Genomic DNA, 16,059 nt, shown 5'->3' with positions numbered 1-16,059 from the left:
ATAAAAAATGAATTCCAAATTTGCCAACATTACTACTTCAGCATTAACAATCCAATCTCCTCTAAGCATAGTAGTTCTCAGCTTTGGCAGTACATTAGAATCATCTGAGTAGATTTTTAAACCCCAGACGCCTGGGTCTCTACCCCAGAAATTGTTTTAATTAGTCTAGGGTATGACCCAAGCATCAGTATCTTTCAAAAACCCCTCTGGTGATTTCAATGGGCAGCTAAGGTCTAGCACCACTATCCTAATACTAGGCCAATGGTTTCAGATATTCATTGCTTCTAAAGAACAATATATATAAATCTTTTATAGGCAAAATGCCATGAATTAGAAAGACATTAAAAAGAGATCATAGAAGAGTTGAGACAGGTGTCAGGTAAGGATACTAAGGAAAGGAGTTACGAAGTTGAAGATACTCCTTGTATATATTTATAAGACACCTTTCTCAGCTATACTCTAAATACTTGTATCACTGCTACTTAGAGGTAAGGGACATGAAGTGTTTATACTTGTTAGATGTGTTAACTGAAGCATGGAGATAGGATTTGTCAGCTCTTCAATTGGACAAATTTAAGATTCGTATTACTCCTATTGCTTTTCTGGATAATTCTCAAAAACTATTATTTCTGATCATGCGTAATATATCTTATCCCCATACACATTTTAGCAGTTCAGGAGGGATTTGTAATAGTATTTTAGCTCATTTACAGATACAGTGCAAGTAGGGTATACAAGAAAATTAGATATTATCAAATCTACAGAAAGAGCAGTGTGGTCTAAAGAGACTAGACAAGGAGTCAGGAGGCCTAGATTTCAGTTCCTGAGCTTCCATTTCCTCAGCTGCAAAATGAGAGAATTAAGAGTTCCCAAAGGTTTCTTTCAGTTCTAAGTAATTACTGTCTCACCAAACCACCTAAGTAAAGCCTTTCTTAATCAGTCAATAGAAGACAGGAAAAGTATACTAGCTCAAGCTTTTACAAATATATATATTTCATAGTCTTGTTTTATCTTTACCTATCCAAGGCAGTATACCTTCTCAAATATTAAACTAGGTCTTGATGATATTAGATTGATATATGCCCTAACTAGTATATTTACATTTTACATTTAAATGGGGGCTACTGGTGTCTTCACCCAGAGAGGTGACAGAGGGTGGAGGGTTGCATCTTGAGACTGGGGAGGATATGCTGGAACATGAGCTTTATGTTGCCCTTCAAATCATGCCCTGTGGATAACTTCATTTAGGACCGACCCTGGGTCCCGCTTTTATTGTACATTTTCTTTTAATCTTTTCTACTTCTCTTTTTGCATTATATTACTCATGATCATTAGGACTCACACAATCCTTGTATTGTTTGTCTTTACATCATCTCTTACCTACAAGACTGTACATTTTTTGAGGCCAGGATACATTTATATTGTATCCCTTACATGAGCTAGTACAGTGTCTTGGCACATAAATGGAGGACAAATGTTTAACAGAATTAAATTATTAAAAATTTAAATTAATTTGTTTCTCCTTTTTTCCTTTGTGATACCCTAACTTTTATAGTTTCCTTTACAATATTTCCAATTTTTTTTTACACAATGTCCTATTTTATGACAGTATCCTTTACTTTCTGAATACAGCAATGAGCTTTTCACTCTCAAAAGTCTAGAAGTAGTAGTAAAGCAAGGAGGTGATCATGATACCAAAATATGAAATAAATATTAGGTAAGTTTTTAGCAGTAAATATGTAGGATAACTTTAAGAGAAGTGTTACTTTGAGGTAGCTTAGGTATGCTATCAATTTGATCAAACATTATAAACATATAAAAACTAAACCTTTTAATATATTATTTATAATTTACTAAACACGTTCTGAAATAACTATGTATAACATTGGTTAATTATCATAAATTAAAATAAATCCTATGTATGTAACTCAGAGAACCGAGTTATGACGGTATTGAAATCTGAGTATGGTAGTAGGGACATTGAGATGATAGTATTTTGAAGTAGAATAAAATTTCCATTTTAGGTTAGTATAAAAAAAAGAATCCAGTTGTTAAAAAATTTGTATTTAATAAAAGTAAAATCAACATTACTATTTTTGATGGTGATTCTAACAAGATTATTTTAGCAGCTTAGCAAATAGTGAGATCTAAGAAAGATAAATACTATATAATCAAATAAAATTTCATCTATTTTTAGCTTAACAGTTAAGGTGGGATTTTGAATTGTGAGAGTGATGCTTCAATATCAGTTGAAAATTATCTATCCTCCTTGTCCCCATTTTTTGTAGGCTCTAAGTTTTTCACCTGGGAAATTACTTTCTATGAAGGGAATTCTATATTGTCACTCAGTGTACTAGTTGGAGGCCAGTTTAAAACACCAAATCTTTGCATGCATAATTTTTTGAAGACCTTATCCAGGCTAAGGAATATACTTGCTACTCAGAGCATTTCCAAGCCTCTTTGACTTCTGTATCTGTACACTAAGGTGCATTAATTTTATTAACGATTTTTGAATCACAAAATTTTATTTTGCTAGCCACCATAGAAGTATCTTAAAAGAAGTTTAAAAATAATAACTCTTGAGATTGGGATAGATTCCTTACACTTTCTGCTCCAATGTACATATGTACTTAATTTGAAGATACAAAGATGATCCCACATTGTTTTTACAACTGAGATCATTTCATAGTATTAGTAATTAGTTACATCCTTTGTTGAAGGACTTCTTCAAACTTATTGTCTTTTAGACCCATTCTTACAGGTTAGTCTACAAATAAGCAAATGTCAAGGGCAGTAGCAAAAATGACCATTTAATACAAAGCTGGCAAACATTTGGCGTTATTTGTAGTTTTGAAAACTTTTTACTTCAAAAGTCACACGTATTATATGCATTAAAATTAGTTCCACAAATGGAAATCATAGATATGGGACAGTTGTTTTAGGGGAAATTTCACTAGTAAATTCATAATCTTTAAAATTCTGAGTGATTGAATTAAATACTGATCCCTTGCATAATATATTCAGCGGCGTATTCTAAATATTACTTTTTAAAGGTGTGGTTTTTAGTTTTAAATATGAGCGGGTCCTAATAGGCATGATGACATTTTCTGACGTATACTTTCTTGGTCTTTTCCTGTGCTAAGACTTTGAATTGTCCTAAGTATTAAAGAGCACGGTGTCAAGAAAGGTATTTTCAAGACGAATGTTTACACAAGCAAAGTTTTTTTTAGACAGGTGAATTCTAATTCTGAAGAAGAAAATTTCAAAATACTGTTCACTTCTTATTCCTCATCTCTCTTCCCATCCTTAAAATACAAGTTAAATCTTAATTGGAATCCTTTTCCCATTGTGGAACCAAGCGCTGGTGTCAGACTTGAAGAGGAAGGCTTTACTTTGTTAGCTATTTGTTTGAAACCCCAGCGCTCTTCCCAGATCTTTGGGCTGATAATCGCAAACATGGAGGATGCTTCTGATTCTTCACAAGGGGTTGCTTCATTAATTAATAATGTAGCTCTCCCAGGCTCTCCGCCGTCTCTTCCTGTATCAGTGACAGGCTGTAAAAGTCATCGAGTAGCCAATAAAAAGGTAGAAGCGAGAAGTGAAAAGCTCCTCCCAACAGCTCTTCCTCCTTCTGAGCCGAAAGTAGATCAGAAACTTCCCAGGAGCTCCGAGAGGCGGGGAAGTGGCGGTGGGACGCGATCCCCCGCGAGGAGCCAGGCCGTGGCAGCTGGAGAAGCGGCGGCCGGCGGCGCGGCGGGGCCGGCGAGAAGCGACCCCCCGGGGGGACAGAGCCTCCCCTCGCCGCCTTTGTAGTTGAGAAGGTGGAGAAGTGGCAGCCGGCGTGCTCGCAGGTGAGGGGCTTGGTGTGGTCGCTCGGGAGCCGGCCGGCGCCGGCAGAGAAGTGTAGGCGAGCGGGCGAACAAAGCGGAGCGGCGCCGGGGTCCGCCCGCAGCGAGCTCCCTCGCGGCGTCGGGCCGGCCGGCTGCGCGCCGAGCACGTTGTGAGCCCCGCGGCCGCTGCGGCGGCGGGCAGGGAGCGGGCGCTGGGGGAGGGGGCCGCTGCCGCTCACGCACCGCCTGCGCGCGGCGGGGCGTTCGGTCCCATTGTGAGCCGGCAGCCGGGCGTGCGGAGGTGGGGCGGCTCCGCTGGCTCAATACCCCGACCGCGACAGGAGCGACCTCGGCTCGGGTGGCAGCCGTGGCGCGTCAATCACACAAAAGGCAGTCAAGCTTCCCCCGGCGCGCGGACCGGCCCACGCCGCCGCCGCCGAGCGGTCCCCACCTTACCGGTTTTCCTTTCCCTCCAATTTTGATAGGGAAGCGGGGCCGGCGCGGGCGGCCGAGGGTCGGGGTGAGCCCGCGGCCGGAGACGAGATGCCGCTGCTACACCGAAAGCCGTTTGTGAGACAGAAGCCGCCCGCGGACTTGCGGCCCGACGAGGAAGTTTTCTACTGTAAAGTCACCAACGAGATCTTCCGCCACTACGAGTAAGGGCCGGGCCGGGCGCGGGGGGTGCGAGGGAGTGTGGGGACTCCCTCCCCAGCGTCCTTTTGTCTTTCTCCTTTTCCAAGCCCCGGGTTTCTGGCGGGGCGACTGGAAAGTGACGGGTGGCCGCGGGCCCGCGTTTCTCTGGCCCCCGCGTCCGACACGGTGACTGCGCGGGGCCCCCGGGAGGCCTGATCGGCCGAGGCGTGCGTGGGGAGAGCCGGCCGGGGCAGAGCAGGCTGGGGTCCCTGGCCGGCCGCGGGGACAGCTTCTAGTCGCGGCAGCCGCCCGGCCGCCGAGCGGCGGAAACTCCCCGCCTCGCCCCTCCCCGCCGCGGCCACACGCGCGCTCCGGGGCCAGTTCCGGGATCCCCGCCCGGCGGCCGAGGGGATCCCCGCTTGGGTCAGCGGCATGGAGTCGTGGTCCCCCGGTCCGGGGAGGGAATCCCTGCCCCCGGGGGCAGGAAACGGCCGGGCTGGGCGTCGTTTCCTCGGTCGGGAGTGGAGCCTGACGTTGGAGCTGCCCGGGGTAGGGGCGGGGGTGGGGTGGGAGCGGAGTTGAGACTCCGGGGAGGGGGCTCCCCGGCAAGCCCGGGACGCTAGAGCTTCCGCCGGCCGCCTCTGGTCCGGTGCGGCTAGGCCTCGGAGTGTGCGAAGCGAGCCGTGCGCTCTGTCACCGCCTCTTCTCGGTGACTAACTCCTGGCCCTGGGGAACTCGGCGTCTCCGCCCCCGGGAGACCGGGTGAGGAAGAAGTCGGGACTGGGCGGGGGAAAAGGAGGGGGAGAGAGCAGGGCCCTGGGCGCCCCCTCGTTTTCACTTTTGCGTAGCCCGGAGCGCGGCGGTGGGAGTTGGGGGAGGGGGCTAAGACAAGTTCAACTCCAACCCCAGCTAGCCTCCTCTTTATCCCCCTGCGCTTGGGGCCGCCTGACATGTGCCACTCGCTTTTGTTTTGACAAGAATCCGGAGCTGCTGCCTGTGTAGTTTCAACCCCTCAATTTTTAGTCCCTTGCCTGGTTTATCCCGAGAGATCCCCTTGTCCCGTGACACCAAATAACGGGGCGTTTTAGAGCTCTGTGTTTAAACAGGATCTCCAAGTGAGAACCTGAATTGATCAATCGCTGAAACAGCCTGATCCTCCCTTTTTCTTATGCTTTATCCTCTCCACTCAGAAGGAGTCCCTTTGTGGCTTAGAAACCAAGTGTTATAGCAACCAAATAAATTGGGTGTAGGAGGCACCTTTTCTGAGTGGGGGCTTGCTGGAGGGAGGGCGTTAAGCAAACTCTGCACCTGTCTGAGAAATGACTAGTGAAGTTAGAAAGGACAGTTCCTTTGAGCTTTTATTTTAAGCAAGCCTTCTTTTTTCTTCGGCTCCACAGAAGGAGTTACACGTAAACATGTCATATCTAGAGAAGTTTTTCAGCAGACAGTACTTTTAAATAGGAGTGCACATCTTACTCTGCTCCTGTACAGACTTGTTTTGTTACTCAAATAGAGTTCAGTCTTACAACTACCTAAGTGAATTTGGATTAAGTAACTTGACAAGGATGATGTCTTATTTTTAAAGAAGATTTAGGTTAAAATCCTTGGTAATTCTGAATTTTTTCAAGAAGTTGTATTTAAAAGTGCCAACAAGATAGGAAATGGGCTTAAATTTAAACTTTTCTGCTTTTATGTAAGCAGTCTTATCTTTTTGAGACACTCCTCTCACTTTAGAAGGGAGCATAAATATGGCCCCTAGCCTCTTTGAATTTGAACACTTTTCAGATACTTAGGTTCTTGATGATAAAGGAAGAGATTTTTGGTATTCCAAACCTACCTTCCATTAATGTTAAGGAACTGTGTCCCCTGTAGTCTTATGACATAAAATTTAAATGTTTTGTTTTCTCTTTGCTCTGTGCTGAAGTGTTTGGGTTTTTGGAAATTACAAGCAGTTTAGGAGAGGTGATTGGTTTGGGAGCAAAGATATTTAATCATTTACCCTGACCAAAGCAGAACTACTGATGTTCTTAGCTATTAACGTTTATGACTTGGAATTGGCATAAAACTGGAAGAAGACTGCCATTTAATTGTGTTAAAATTTGGATTACTTTCTCTTAGATGATTACAAAGAGATCTTTCTAAAAATACATTCATGGTGGATGGTATATGGTGGTCTGCAGATGATGGTAATCTGACCCTTGCCACAAGTCTGGAGAAACTATGAAGGAAACATCTGTTTTCACTAATTCGTTGAATCACAAATTGGTTTATGTGAATTTGTTTGAAGATTATCCTTTAAGTACATTATTTTGAATATTTTTCTTTTGTATTTGTCTGAAGATCACTATGCTCACCTATTTGCTCATGTTTTTGATTTCTTGAATATAACTTTCTCTAGTCAGTCTCAAAGAGTTTTACTACACCTCCGCACCTTTTTCACTTCCCAGCATAATGCAAAGTAACTGCCTCTAACTCTGGTTAGTACAGGTTGCCAGTGACCTTTTAATTGCTAAATAGTGTTTTGTGTGTCTTACCTGATATTATAGCCTAACACTTCCTCCTTTGTCCTTCTAGCAGCAACGGTCACCCTCCATTTTATCTAGTGTAACATCTGCAGTTATTGCATGGTAATACAGTGTATTTGTTGCATCACATTTTCTCTTTTCCTAGACCCTGAATTCTTTGAGACAGGGACTATGACAAAGATGGTTACTTGGTGATTATACAGTTCAAACTCCTTCATTTTGTTTTTGTTTTTTTTAACTATATGCTCTTTAACTAATTGCTAGCTCTTGTTTGACCTGCTTTCCATAAATAAAGAAGACTTATTAAAAATAGCACATTAACTGTAGGTGAATGCATAAAGTGCAAAAGAATGAAACTGGGCCACTGTCTTACACCATACACAAAAATTAACTCCAAATGGATTAAAGACTTGAACATAAGACCTAAAACCATAAAACTCCTAGAAGAAAACATAGGTGGTAAGCTCCTTGACATACGTCTTGGCAATGATTTTTTTTTTTAATTTGACACCAAAAGCAATAAAAGCAGAAATAAACTAGTGGGTGGGACTACGTCAAACTAAAAAGTTTCTTCACAGCAAAGGAAACCATTAACAAAATGAAAAGGCAGCCTACGAAATGGAAGAAAATATTTGTAAATCTTATATCTGACAAGGGACTAATACTCAAAATACATAAAGAGCTCATATAACTCAATAGCAAACAAAACAAAACAACTTGATTTAAAAATGGACAGAAGATCTGAACAGATATTTTTCCAGAGAAGATATTCAGAGAGCCAACAGGTGCTCTACATCATTAATCATCAAGGAAAGGCAAATCAAAGCCATAATGAGATATCACTTCACACATGTTAGAATGGCTGTTATCAAAAAGACTAGAAATAACAAGTATTGGGGAGGATGTGGAGAAAAACAAACCCTCATGCGCTATTGATAAGAATATAAATTGGTGCAGCCATTATGGGAAATAGTATGGGGGTTCCTCAAAAAATTACAAACAGAACTGCCATATTGATCCAGCAATTCTATTTCTGGGTATTTATCCAAAGAAAATGAAAACACTAATTCGAAAAGATATATGCACCCCCATGTTCATTGCAGCATTATTTATAATAGCCAAGATGTGGAAACAACCTAAGTGTCCATTGATGGATAAATGGGTGAAGAAGATGTGGTACATATACACAATGGAATATTATTCAGTCTTAAAAAAGAATGAAATCTTGCCATTTACAGCAATACCTATGGACCTCAAGGGCATTATGCTAAGTGAAATGTTGGAAAAGCAAATACCATATGATCTCACTTATATATGGAACCTAGGGGAAAAAATATAAGAAAAACGAAGCTCGTAGATAAAGAGAACAGAATAAAGTGCATAGTTTAATCTTTTAAAGGAAATAAAAATTTATTCTGTAATTTAGTTAGCAGACAACAATTTTGTTTAAAAAATTTTTTTTGTCTGTGGATTGTTCAAATAAGGAGCAGTCAAGTCTGAATACCAGAAATTCTAGATTTGTGGGCTAGGAAAATGGTTTGTATTACCTAGTGACTTTAATCTCCTTAATAAAATGACTTCTTTTTTTAGGCATTTAGACTCTTGGAATTGGAATGTATTTCCCATCTGTGAGTGAATCACACTTTTCATATACAGTGTAGGAGTCTCTTCCACAACATCACTGACAGACCAGCTTATGTTTCAACCTGGCTGTCCAGTGAAAAGTGTTTGACTAATTTATAAAGCATCCTGTTTTCATTGTTCATCAGCTCCTCACTTGTTAATTCAGTCCTTTCAACTGTCCTCTTTTTACAGATGAGGATGTTGGGATTGAGGAAGGAAGAGTAAGTCCAAGATCAGTTCAAAAACTACCTATCTAGCAATTGGTGACACTAGAGTTCTCACTCACATACCTAAGACTCTAGGGTTTGTGTTCATATTTACCATCACGTAGTGCTTATTATAGAGTATTCTTCCTAATATTTGTTAAAGTTTGCATAAGTATGCACCAAAAACATAGGGGCATTGCTTGGAATTCAAGCTGGCTGCCTAGATCTTTGTGTAGGTACCATTATCTACAGTCTGCTCAGACATTTGACTTTTTTTACTACACTCCCAAGTGATTAAATTCTAGATACTATATGTAAAAACCAGAATGCCATTAATTTATAGTAGGGAAAAATGCCCTTCACATAGACCAGTCCCCAAACTGATAATCAGCTATGTATGAAATCTAGTTATTATCAGAAGGCCCTTTCGTGAGAATAGGGTTTTCAAGGAGAGTAGGATAATCTTAATAGCTAGCGTCTTCAAATTAGATGTTCAGCTCCTCTTTAGGAATAAGTCTGCCACATGGCCCAGGTATTTGGGTCTATGAGTCCTTTTTCTGTGGATGGTATAACAGAGATTCCTAAATACTTTTTTTTTTTTTTTGCGTTTTAACCTTTTATCTGCTTAGCAGGCTACCATGTTTCTTTTCTGCAGACGGAACATATCTATCAGTTGTCTATAACACGCCACTCTAAAACTTAGTGGCTCAGACAGCCATGCATTTTGTTTGCCCACTATTCTTTGGGTTGCCATTGTGGTTTCTGCTCGTCTCTCTGTGCTCTTTCATTTAGGTGAAGTCAGATGAAGTCAGGCTTGGCTGAGGCTAGATGGAGTAAGAGGTGGCCTCAGTCATATGTCAGGGACCTCAGCTGGGATGGCTTTTCTTTGTGTGTGTGTGTTTTCCAGCTTCATTCAGGTATAATTGACAAATAGAATTGTAAGATATTTAAAGTGTACTATGTGATAATTTAATATACTGGGATGGCATTTCTCACCATGTGGTCTTTCATCCTCAGAAAGCTAACTTGGGCTTCTTCTTCCTGAGACCTTGGTCTCAGGGTTCCAGGAGGGTGAGAGTAGACATCTGTCAATGTCATTTCTGTATTTTGTTGGTCAAAGCCAGTCTCAGGTCCAGCCCAGATTCAAGGGGTGGTGAAATAGACTCTACCTCTTGTGAGAAGAGTATGAAAGTCATTTCTTAGGAGCCTGCACACCTTCAACCCTCTTTGCAAATAGTCTACCACTATGCAACTGATAAGATTTTATACTTGGGTCATCCAGATTGGATTTTGGATGTTCACTGATAATCCGTCTACAGTTAATTCCTTTTCCTACCCTCCTTCCCAATGCCAAACTTTCTCTTCAAAGATTCTCAGGTCTTATATGTGTTCTTCTGACATTGTTGCTCTACCATACAGGTTATTCTTCTGTGTATTCTTCTAGGATCTCTCTGCGAATAGGGTACCTAAACAGTAAGAATTGATATGTTTATTGAGTGCACATATAGTATGTTGGGCATACTGTATTATTTAATTTTCATATTAACTGTTTATGGAACACATTGTCCCCATTTTACAGAAGGGGAACCAGGTTCAGTGAAGTTTGTATAAATTACCCAAGTCATATTGTACAAGTGACAAAGCTGAGATTCAGATTCTTTCCTTTCTTCTTCCCATTCACATGTGTACTTTCTCTTTTTAGATACACATAAAAGTAAATGTGGACTGCCAATGAGAATATATTTGCTTATTCTTGACACTGTACTTTGGAAAGTCTTTGGAGATGCTGAGATAATTTGTCCCCCTCTAGTGAGAAGTGAATGTATGTCTATAACACAGTGGCATAAATCACATATGTGCTGAGGAGCCAGTGTAATGGAAACATAGAAAATGGAACTGATAACTGCTGGGGAATTGAGGAAGCCCTCAGATAGGAGATAACATCTGAGTTGGGTCCTGAAAGATGGAGCTATGTTTCACCTTTGTTGATTTCTACTTACGGCTTCAGTGTCTAGATTTTAAAAATCTGTATTGCTATTCCTCACCTTAATGTCACCTGCAGATTTTAAGAGCCTGCCTTGTATGTCACTATCTAAGTTTGTCTGAGGCAGCACTAAGTAAAGTGCAAAGTAATAGTAAAATGTTTTTTTAAACTAAGCTTTATAATTGAACTTCCCCCTCACCATTTATGAATAAATGTAATAAATGTAATTTTCATCTAGCAGTTATTTCTCCCTATAAGGCATGTGTAGTCTGCCATGCCCATGATCACCTAATCTCCTGCTCTTGTAACCCCTTCAGTGAAGGAAATTGCTAGAACAACCCATGCTGTCTTTTAGCAATTACTACTTTTCTAAGCTTATAAACCATACTTCCCTTCTCTTGCATACCATATGCTATTTTAGTCAGGAATTGTGTTAGTTTTTAACCTATGGCTGCATTTCTCAGTTACTAATTATTTTGTAGACAGAGGAGTTTGCTTATGTCCCTTAGATCTTTTCTGCAGTATTGGGCTGTATCTTTCTTACCTTGTTTTACCTCTAGTTAATACATTTTGGGCCATTAAGTAAATAGAGTATGCTTTGCATTTATCTTTTCTGAATTGTATTTGGTTTCTGGTTTTTATGTCACTTCATTCTTAATCTTTTTCTCTTAGGTTTTTAGTTTTCCAAATACCCAGCAAGTTAACAGTATGTTGCCCTTTGTTCCTTAATTTGTTGACTTTATTTTAGAAGTGTGTTCTTACCAGTACTTGACCTGGTAACTCAGAAGCAATTTTTCCTTAAGAAATAATGGCAAAGGGCAGAGGTCATCAAACTTGTTCTTAAAGGGCCAGATGGTCAATATTTTAGGCTTTTCAGGCCATTAGACGTGTGCTGCACCGACCCAACTCTACAGATGTAGTGAGGAGGCAGTCATAGGCAATACCTAAAGATGTGGGTGTGGCTGTGTTCCAATAAAACTCGAAAAACAGGTGGAAGTCTGGATTTGACCTCTGGGCCAGTAGTACGCCCATCTCTAGTAAAGAGGATTGTTGAAGGAATGTAGCAATAAATTGGAGACATAATAACCTGTATTAGTCTAAACTGATGTAAAATAGTACTTTGTATTTTATTAAGTTTTACTCACAATAATAAAAGTGTGCTTCTTGTAAAATTTTCGTTATTTATATTCTTATAATATTGAAATTGAAGAGGCACTGTAACCTATCCCCTAGAGTTCAGCATTATTAACAAAATCCTACACATTTGAATGTATATGATGAATGGGTGAAGAGCAGAATATAGAAGTGGAAGTAAGTGAAGGTATATAATGTTAGAGATGGTACCATGATGAATAGGGAGCGATGAATAGGGAGAAGTAGCCTTGGGCTTTAAAATGGCCGCTGTGAAAGAAAATTCCAATAAAAATTCATTTTAAAAAATGGCCGCTGTGGTAGTGTGTCCTGCCTCCCTCCTCCTGAGGGTGGATCTTTGTGCACAGCAGGGCTATAATGTAAGACCTTTGTAGGGTAGATAGACACAAAGGAAGCATACAGAACACACACTTTGCAGGAGGCTATGGGAACCTGGGTGAAGAAGGGTAGCTGTACTGTCGCTGCTTACTGTCTATCCACGTGTTTAGTGGAGGTTTGTGGCACTTATACCATTCTTCTCCTTGGTATTTTGAACAATGGTAGCAAATCTAAATAGTGTTTATTGCAGCTCAGTCTAAAGTCTGTCCGCCTGCCATGGCCCCAAATACCCCAGGCTATCAAACACCCACCTGCTATGGCTAGAGCGGTGCTGTCCAATGCAGGAGCCATTGGTCATTAAGAACGTGAAATGTGACTAGTCAGAATTAAGATGTGCAGTAAATGTAAAATACATACTGGATTTTGAAGACTTGGTACCCCAAAAAAAAAAAAAGTAAACTATTTCAATATTGATTACACATTGAACTATTTTGGAATATATTGGGTTAAATAAAATATATTAATTTCATTAGTATTTCTTTAAAAATTTTTAAATGTGGTACTTTTCTTGATATTTTGTGCCTGCCTCTCCTCGTTCCCTTCCTCTGAATTCCCGAAGGATATCTGCCTCTGTTTTGTAAAGATAATCACTTTTTACTTTGTATTTTAATGATATACACCCATTATCTCCATTACTAAAGGGTACATACTTCAAAAGGATTTCCCTTGTACTGAATTAGTCATGTAAGTTGGCATATGTATATTATCTCTTTAGATCTCATTTATGTTAAAGTATGATTAGTTTCTCTTTACTTCCATAGATTTCAGTTTTTGTTGTTCTCGTAGAATCTACAGACAAATTTGCAAATGAAACTATCTTAATGGAATTACTCCAAATCTTCTTTGGAGATCAGACTACTACAGGGGTAACCTGTACAGATATACTAACAAGGAAATAAACATGTAACAGTTTTAATAATTTTTAGAATGATGAGAAGGAAAGGGGTATTTCAGGAAGGAGAGAAAGAGAATAGTGAATTATGTTGGTTACATATAACTGTTGAAAAGTAGACTGAAATATAGAGGCAGGCAAAATATTTACCCATATCTTAACCACTTATAGGCAACTACTGTTAATCTTTTTGCATATGTCTAACCTTTTCTGTTTAAAAAATATTTTTATTATAAAAACAATATGAATACATGCTCATTATAAAAATTCAAACAATATGGAAATATTTAGAATAACAAATTTTCCTCTTTCTTCCTTCCCAGTCCCTCCCTTTCTCCATAGGGAACATCTGTTTATGGTATTTGTATAAATATGAACATTTGCACATTTTTGCTATTATTATAATTAATGCATATGGAATTATGTCATTCAGTGATTTTTTTTCTCTTTAATATACCTTAGAAATCTTTCCATATAGTAGGTCTCTCGCATTTTAAAAATAACTGAATAGAGTTTTTGAAAAGAAATTAGGGCTTATAGTAAGAAATCCCAACAGTGCAGAAAAGCACTGGGTAGAATGGTCCCTAAGTCCCATCCCCATTCTGTAGCTGTTACCTTGATTTTTGTATAACATTCCAGGAATATTTTATGCTTCCTTAAGTTATCTTTCTCTACTTTCCTTCCTTCCTTCCTTCTTTCCTTCCTTCTACCCTTTCTTTTTCTTCCTTTCTCTTTTTTAATTTTAACACAGGTGGGACCGTATTATATATATTGTTTGGATAAGCTTTTACTCTGAAAAAATATAGGAGGGAAGCAGACTGGAAAGTTGTTTTCCCTGTTTACATTATTTAAGAACTCTCCTTCTGTTTCATGACTGTGATTTTTCATTATATGAAGTACTATAATTTATTTAACTTTTCTCTTATTGTTTGATGCTTAGATGTCCCAGTTTTTCACTACTATGTTAAAGCCTTTCAAAATTCATAGTTAAGTGCTTGAATTGACAATGTTTTGACTGCTTTGGAACAAAAAGCTTAAAAATTAGAAGGAAAAAAGAAAGGTTGAGTTTATTTTCTTTCACTTCAGTTTCAAAACTGATAGAAATCAAAGTCCAATTTTGGCTGAATGTACCTGTAAATTGCAAAATATAAATGTCTAGTTTAAATATACTTTTTCTTATGTTTGTAATATTAATGTGTAAGTTGACCAGTTACTAAACTTTTGTTTGAGTTCTATGATTCTGTGTAAAATTTTGCAATAAAGGAACAATCCTTTATCAGCTTTTAATGTAAAATTTGTGAAATGATAGGTAATGGGTTTTTGTTTTTGTTTTTTCATCAGTGACTTTTTTGAACGAACCATTCTGTGCAACAGTCTGGTGTGGAGTTGTGCTGTAACGGGTAGACCTGGACTGACCTATCAGGAAGCACTTGAGTCAGAAAAAAAAGCAAGACAGAATCTTCAGAGTTTTCCAGAACCACTAATTATTCCAGTTTTATACTTGACCAACCTTACCCATCGTTCACGCTTACATGAAATTTGTGATGATATTTTTGCGTATGTCAAGGATCGATATTTTGTTGAAGAAACTGTGGAAGTCATTAGGAACAATGGTGCAAGGTAAAGTACTTTTAATTTTTCCTTTTGTTATACATACATTCACATTGATCAAATTCAAAGTACACACAGGGATGAACTGAGGAAAAGCTTACCTTTTACTATTTTCCACCTACCATGTTACCCTTCCCCAAGATAGCCCTTGTGTTAACAGTTTCTTATGTATTTTTCCAAAGCTAGTTTTTATAGAGACCACCAAAAACATGTACATATGCGTGCGTGCACACACACACACACACAATCTCCTGCTCCTTTCAACGGGAAAGGTAACATACTGTAGTTTATACCTTTTTTCACTCAACATATCTTGAAGATTAGTCCATTACTTTATAAACCACCTTCCTTCTCTTTTTTATTTACTGTATGTTCTATTATATCGAAGTTTCACCTCTATTTAAGAGTAAAAAATCTTAAAGATATCTACTGTGTTCTCATTATGTTACCTATTAGTTTAAATATGCCTGTATTTCTTGCTGGGTTTTAGTAGTTCTTTGATAAGATGAAAACTGAATTTTATATACTCTACTAAGTTCTCTTCTCTTTTACCCAGGTCTTCAAGAAAAAAGTGGGGTTTTCATATTGCAAAGTTAAATTGAGTTTATCTATGGCACTAAATTAAAAAGTATCATTGCTTTCCTGAAATCTTAAGCATTTATGATTGGCTAGTCACTGATATTTATTACAGTAATCCTTATTTGCATTAAAACTTTTTATAGCCTCCTGACTTTTGAGGCAGTGACTGTTTTGGGATGCTTTTTCCCCTTTGTTAACCTGAATGAAAATTTTTTTCTTTTTGAATTTTATTTTTTAAATATTTATTTATTTATTTATTTGGCTGCATTGGGTCTTAGTTGCAGCATGTGGGATCTTTCGTTGTGGCACATGGGCTCTTCTTTGCGGTGCGTGGGCTCAGTAGTTGTGGCACACAGGCTTAGTTGCCCTGCAGCATGTGGGATCTTAGTTTCCAGACCAGGTATCGAACCCACGTCCCCTGCATTGGAAGGCTGATTCTTAACCACTGGACCACCAGGGAAGTCCCTCTTTTTGAATTTTAAACTTTAGCAGTCAAAACTTACTATATATGTTCTTTTTTTTAAATTTATTTTTGGCTGTGTTGGGTCTTCGTTTCTGTGCAAGGGCTTTCTCTAGTTGCGGCAAGTGGGGGCCACTCTTCACTGCGGTGCGCAGGCCTCTCACTATCGCGGCCTCTCTTGTTGCG

General features: G+C 39.3%; 1 protein-coding gene across 4 annotated transcripts in view; it reads left to right on the top strand.

Annotated features, from left to right (window-relative positions):
* The first annotated feature begins 3,646 nt into the window (after positions 1 to 3,646).
* BAZ1A (bromodomain adjacent to zinc finger domain 1A) overlaps positions 3,647 to 16,059 on the top strand; it is a 93,139-nt gene continuing 80,726 nt past the window's right edge. The window contains exons 1-3 of one of the 4 annotated variants that reach the window (XM_057542002.1): positions 3,647 to 3,851; positions 4,316 to 4,486; positions 14,565 to 14,843. In XM_057542002.1, the coding sequence (XP_057397985.1) occupies positions 4,374 to 4,486; positions 14,565 to 14,843 (392 nt within the window). In that variant the 5' untranslated portion in view covers positions 3,647 to 3,851; positions 4,316 to 4,373. Of the gene's footprint in view, positions 3,852 to 4,315; positions 4,487 to 14,564; positions 14,844 to 16,059 lie in introns of those variants that run through there. The other 3 variants (XM_057542000.1, XM_057542001.1, XM_007180703.2) reach the window with 3 other exon arrangements.

This window comes from Balaenoptera acutorostrata, chromosome 3 (assembly GCF_949987535.1).
Source record: "Balaenoptera acutorostrata chromosome 3, mBalAcu1.1, whole genome shotgun sequence".
NCBI lineage: Eukaryota > Metazoa > Chordata > Mammalia > Artiodactyla > Balaenopteridae > Balaenoptera > Balaenoptera acutorostrata.
The sequence above is the reverse complement of the archived record's forward strand: the minus strand, read 5'-3'. Positions and strand labels throughout refer to the sequence as shown.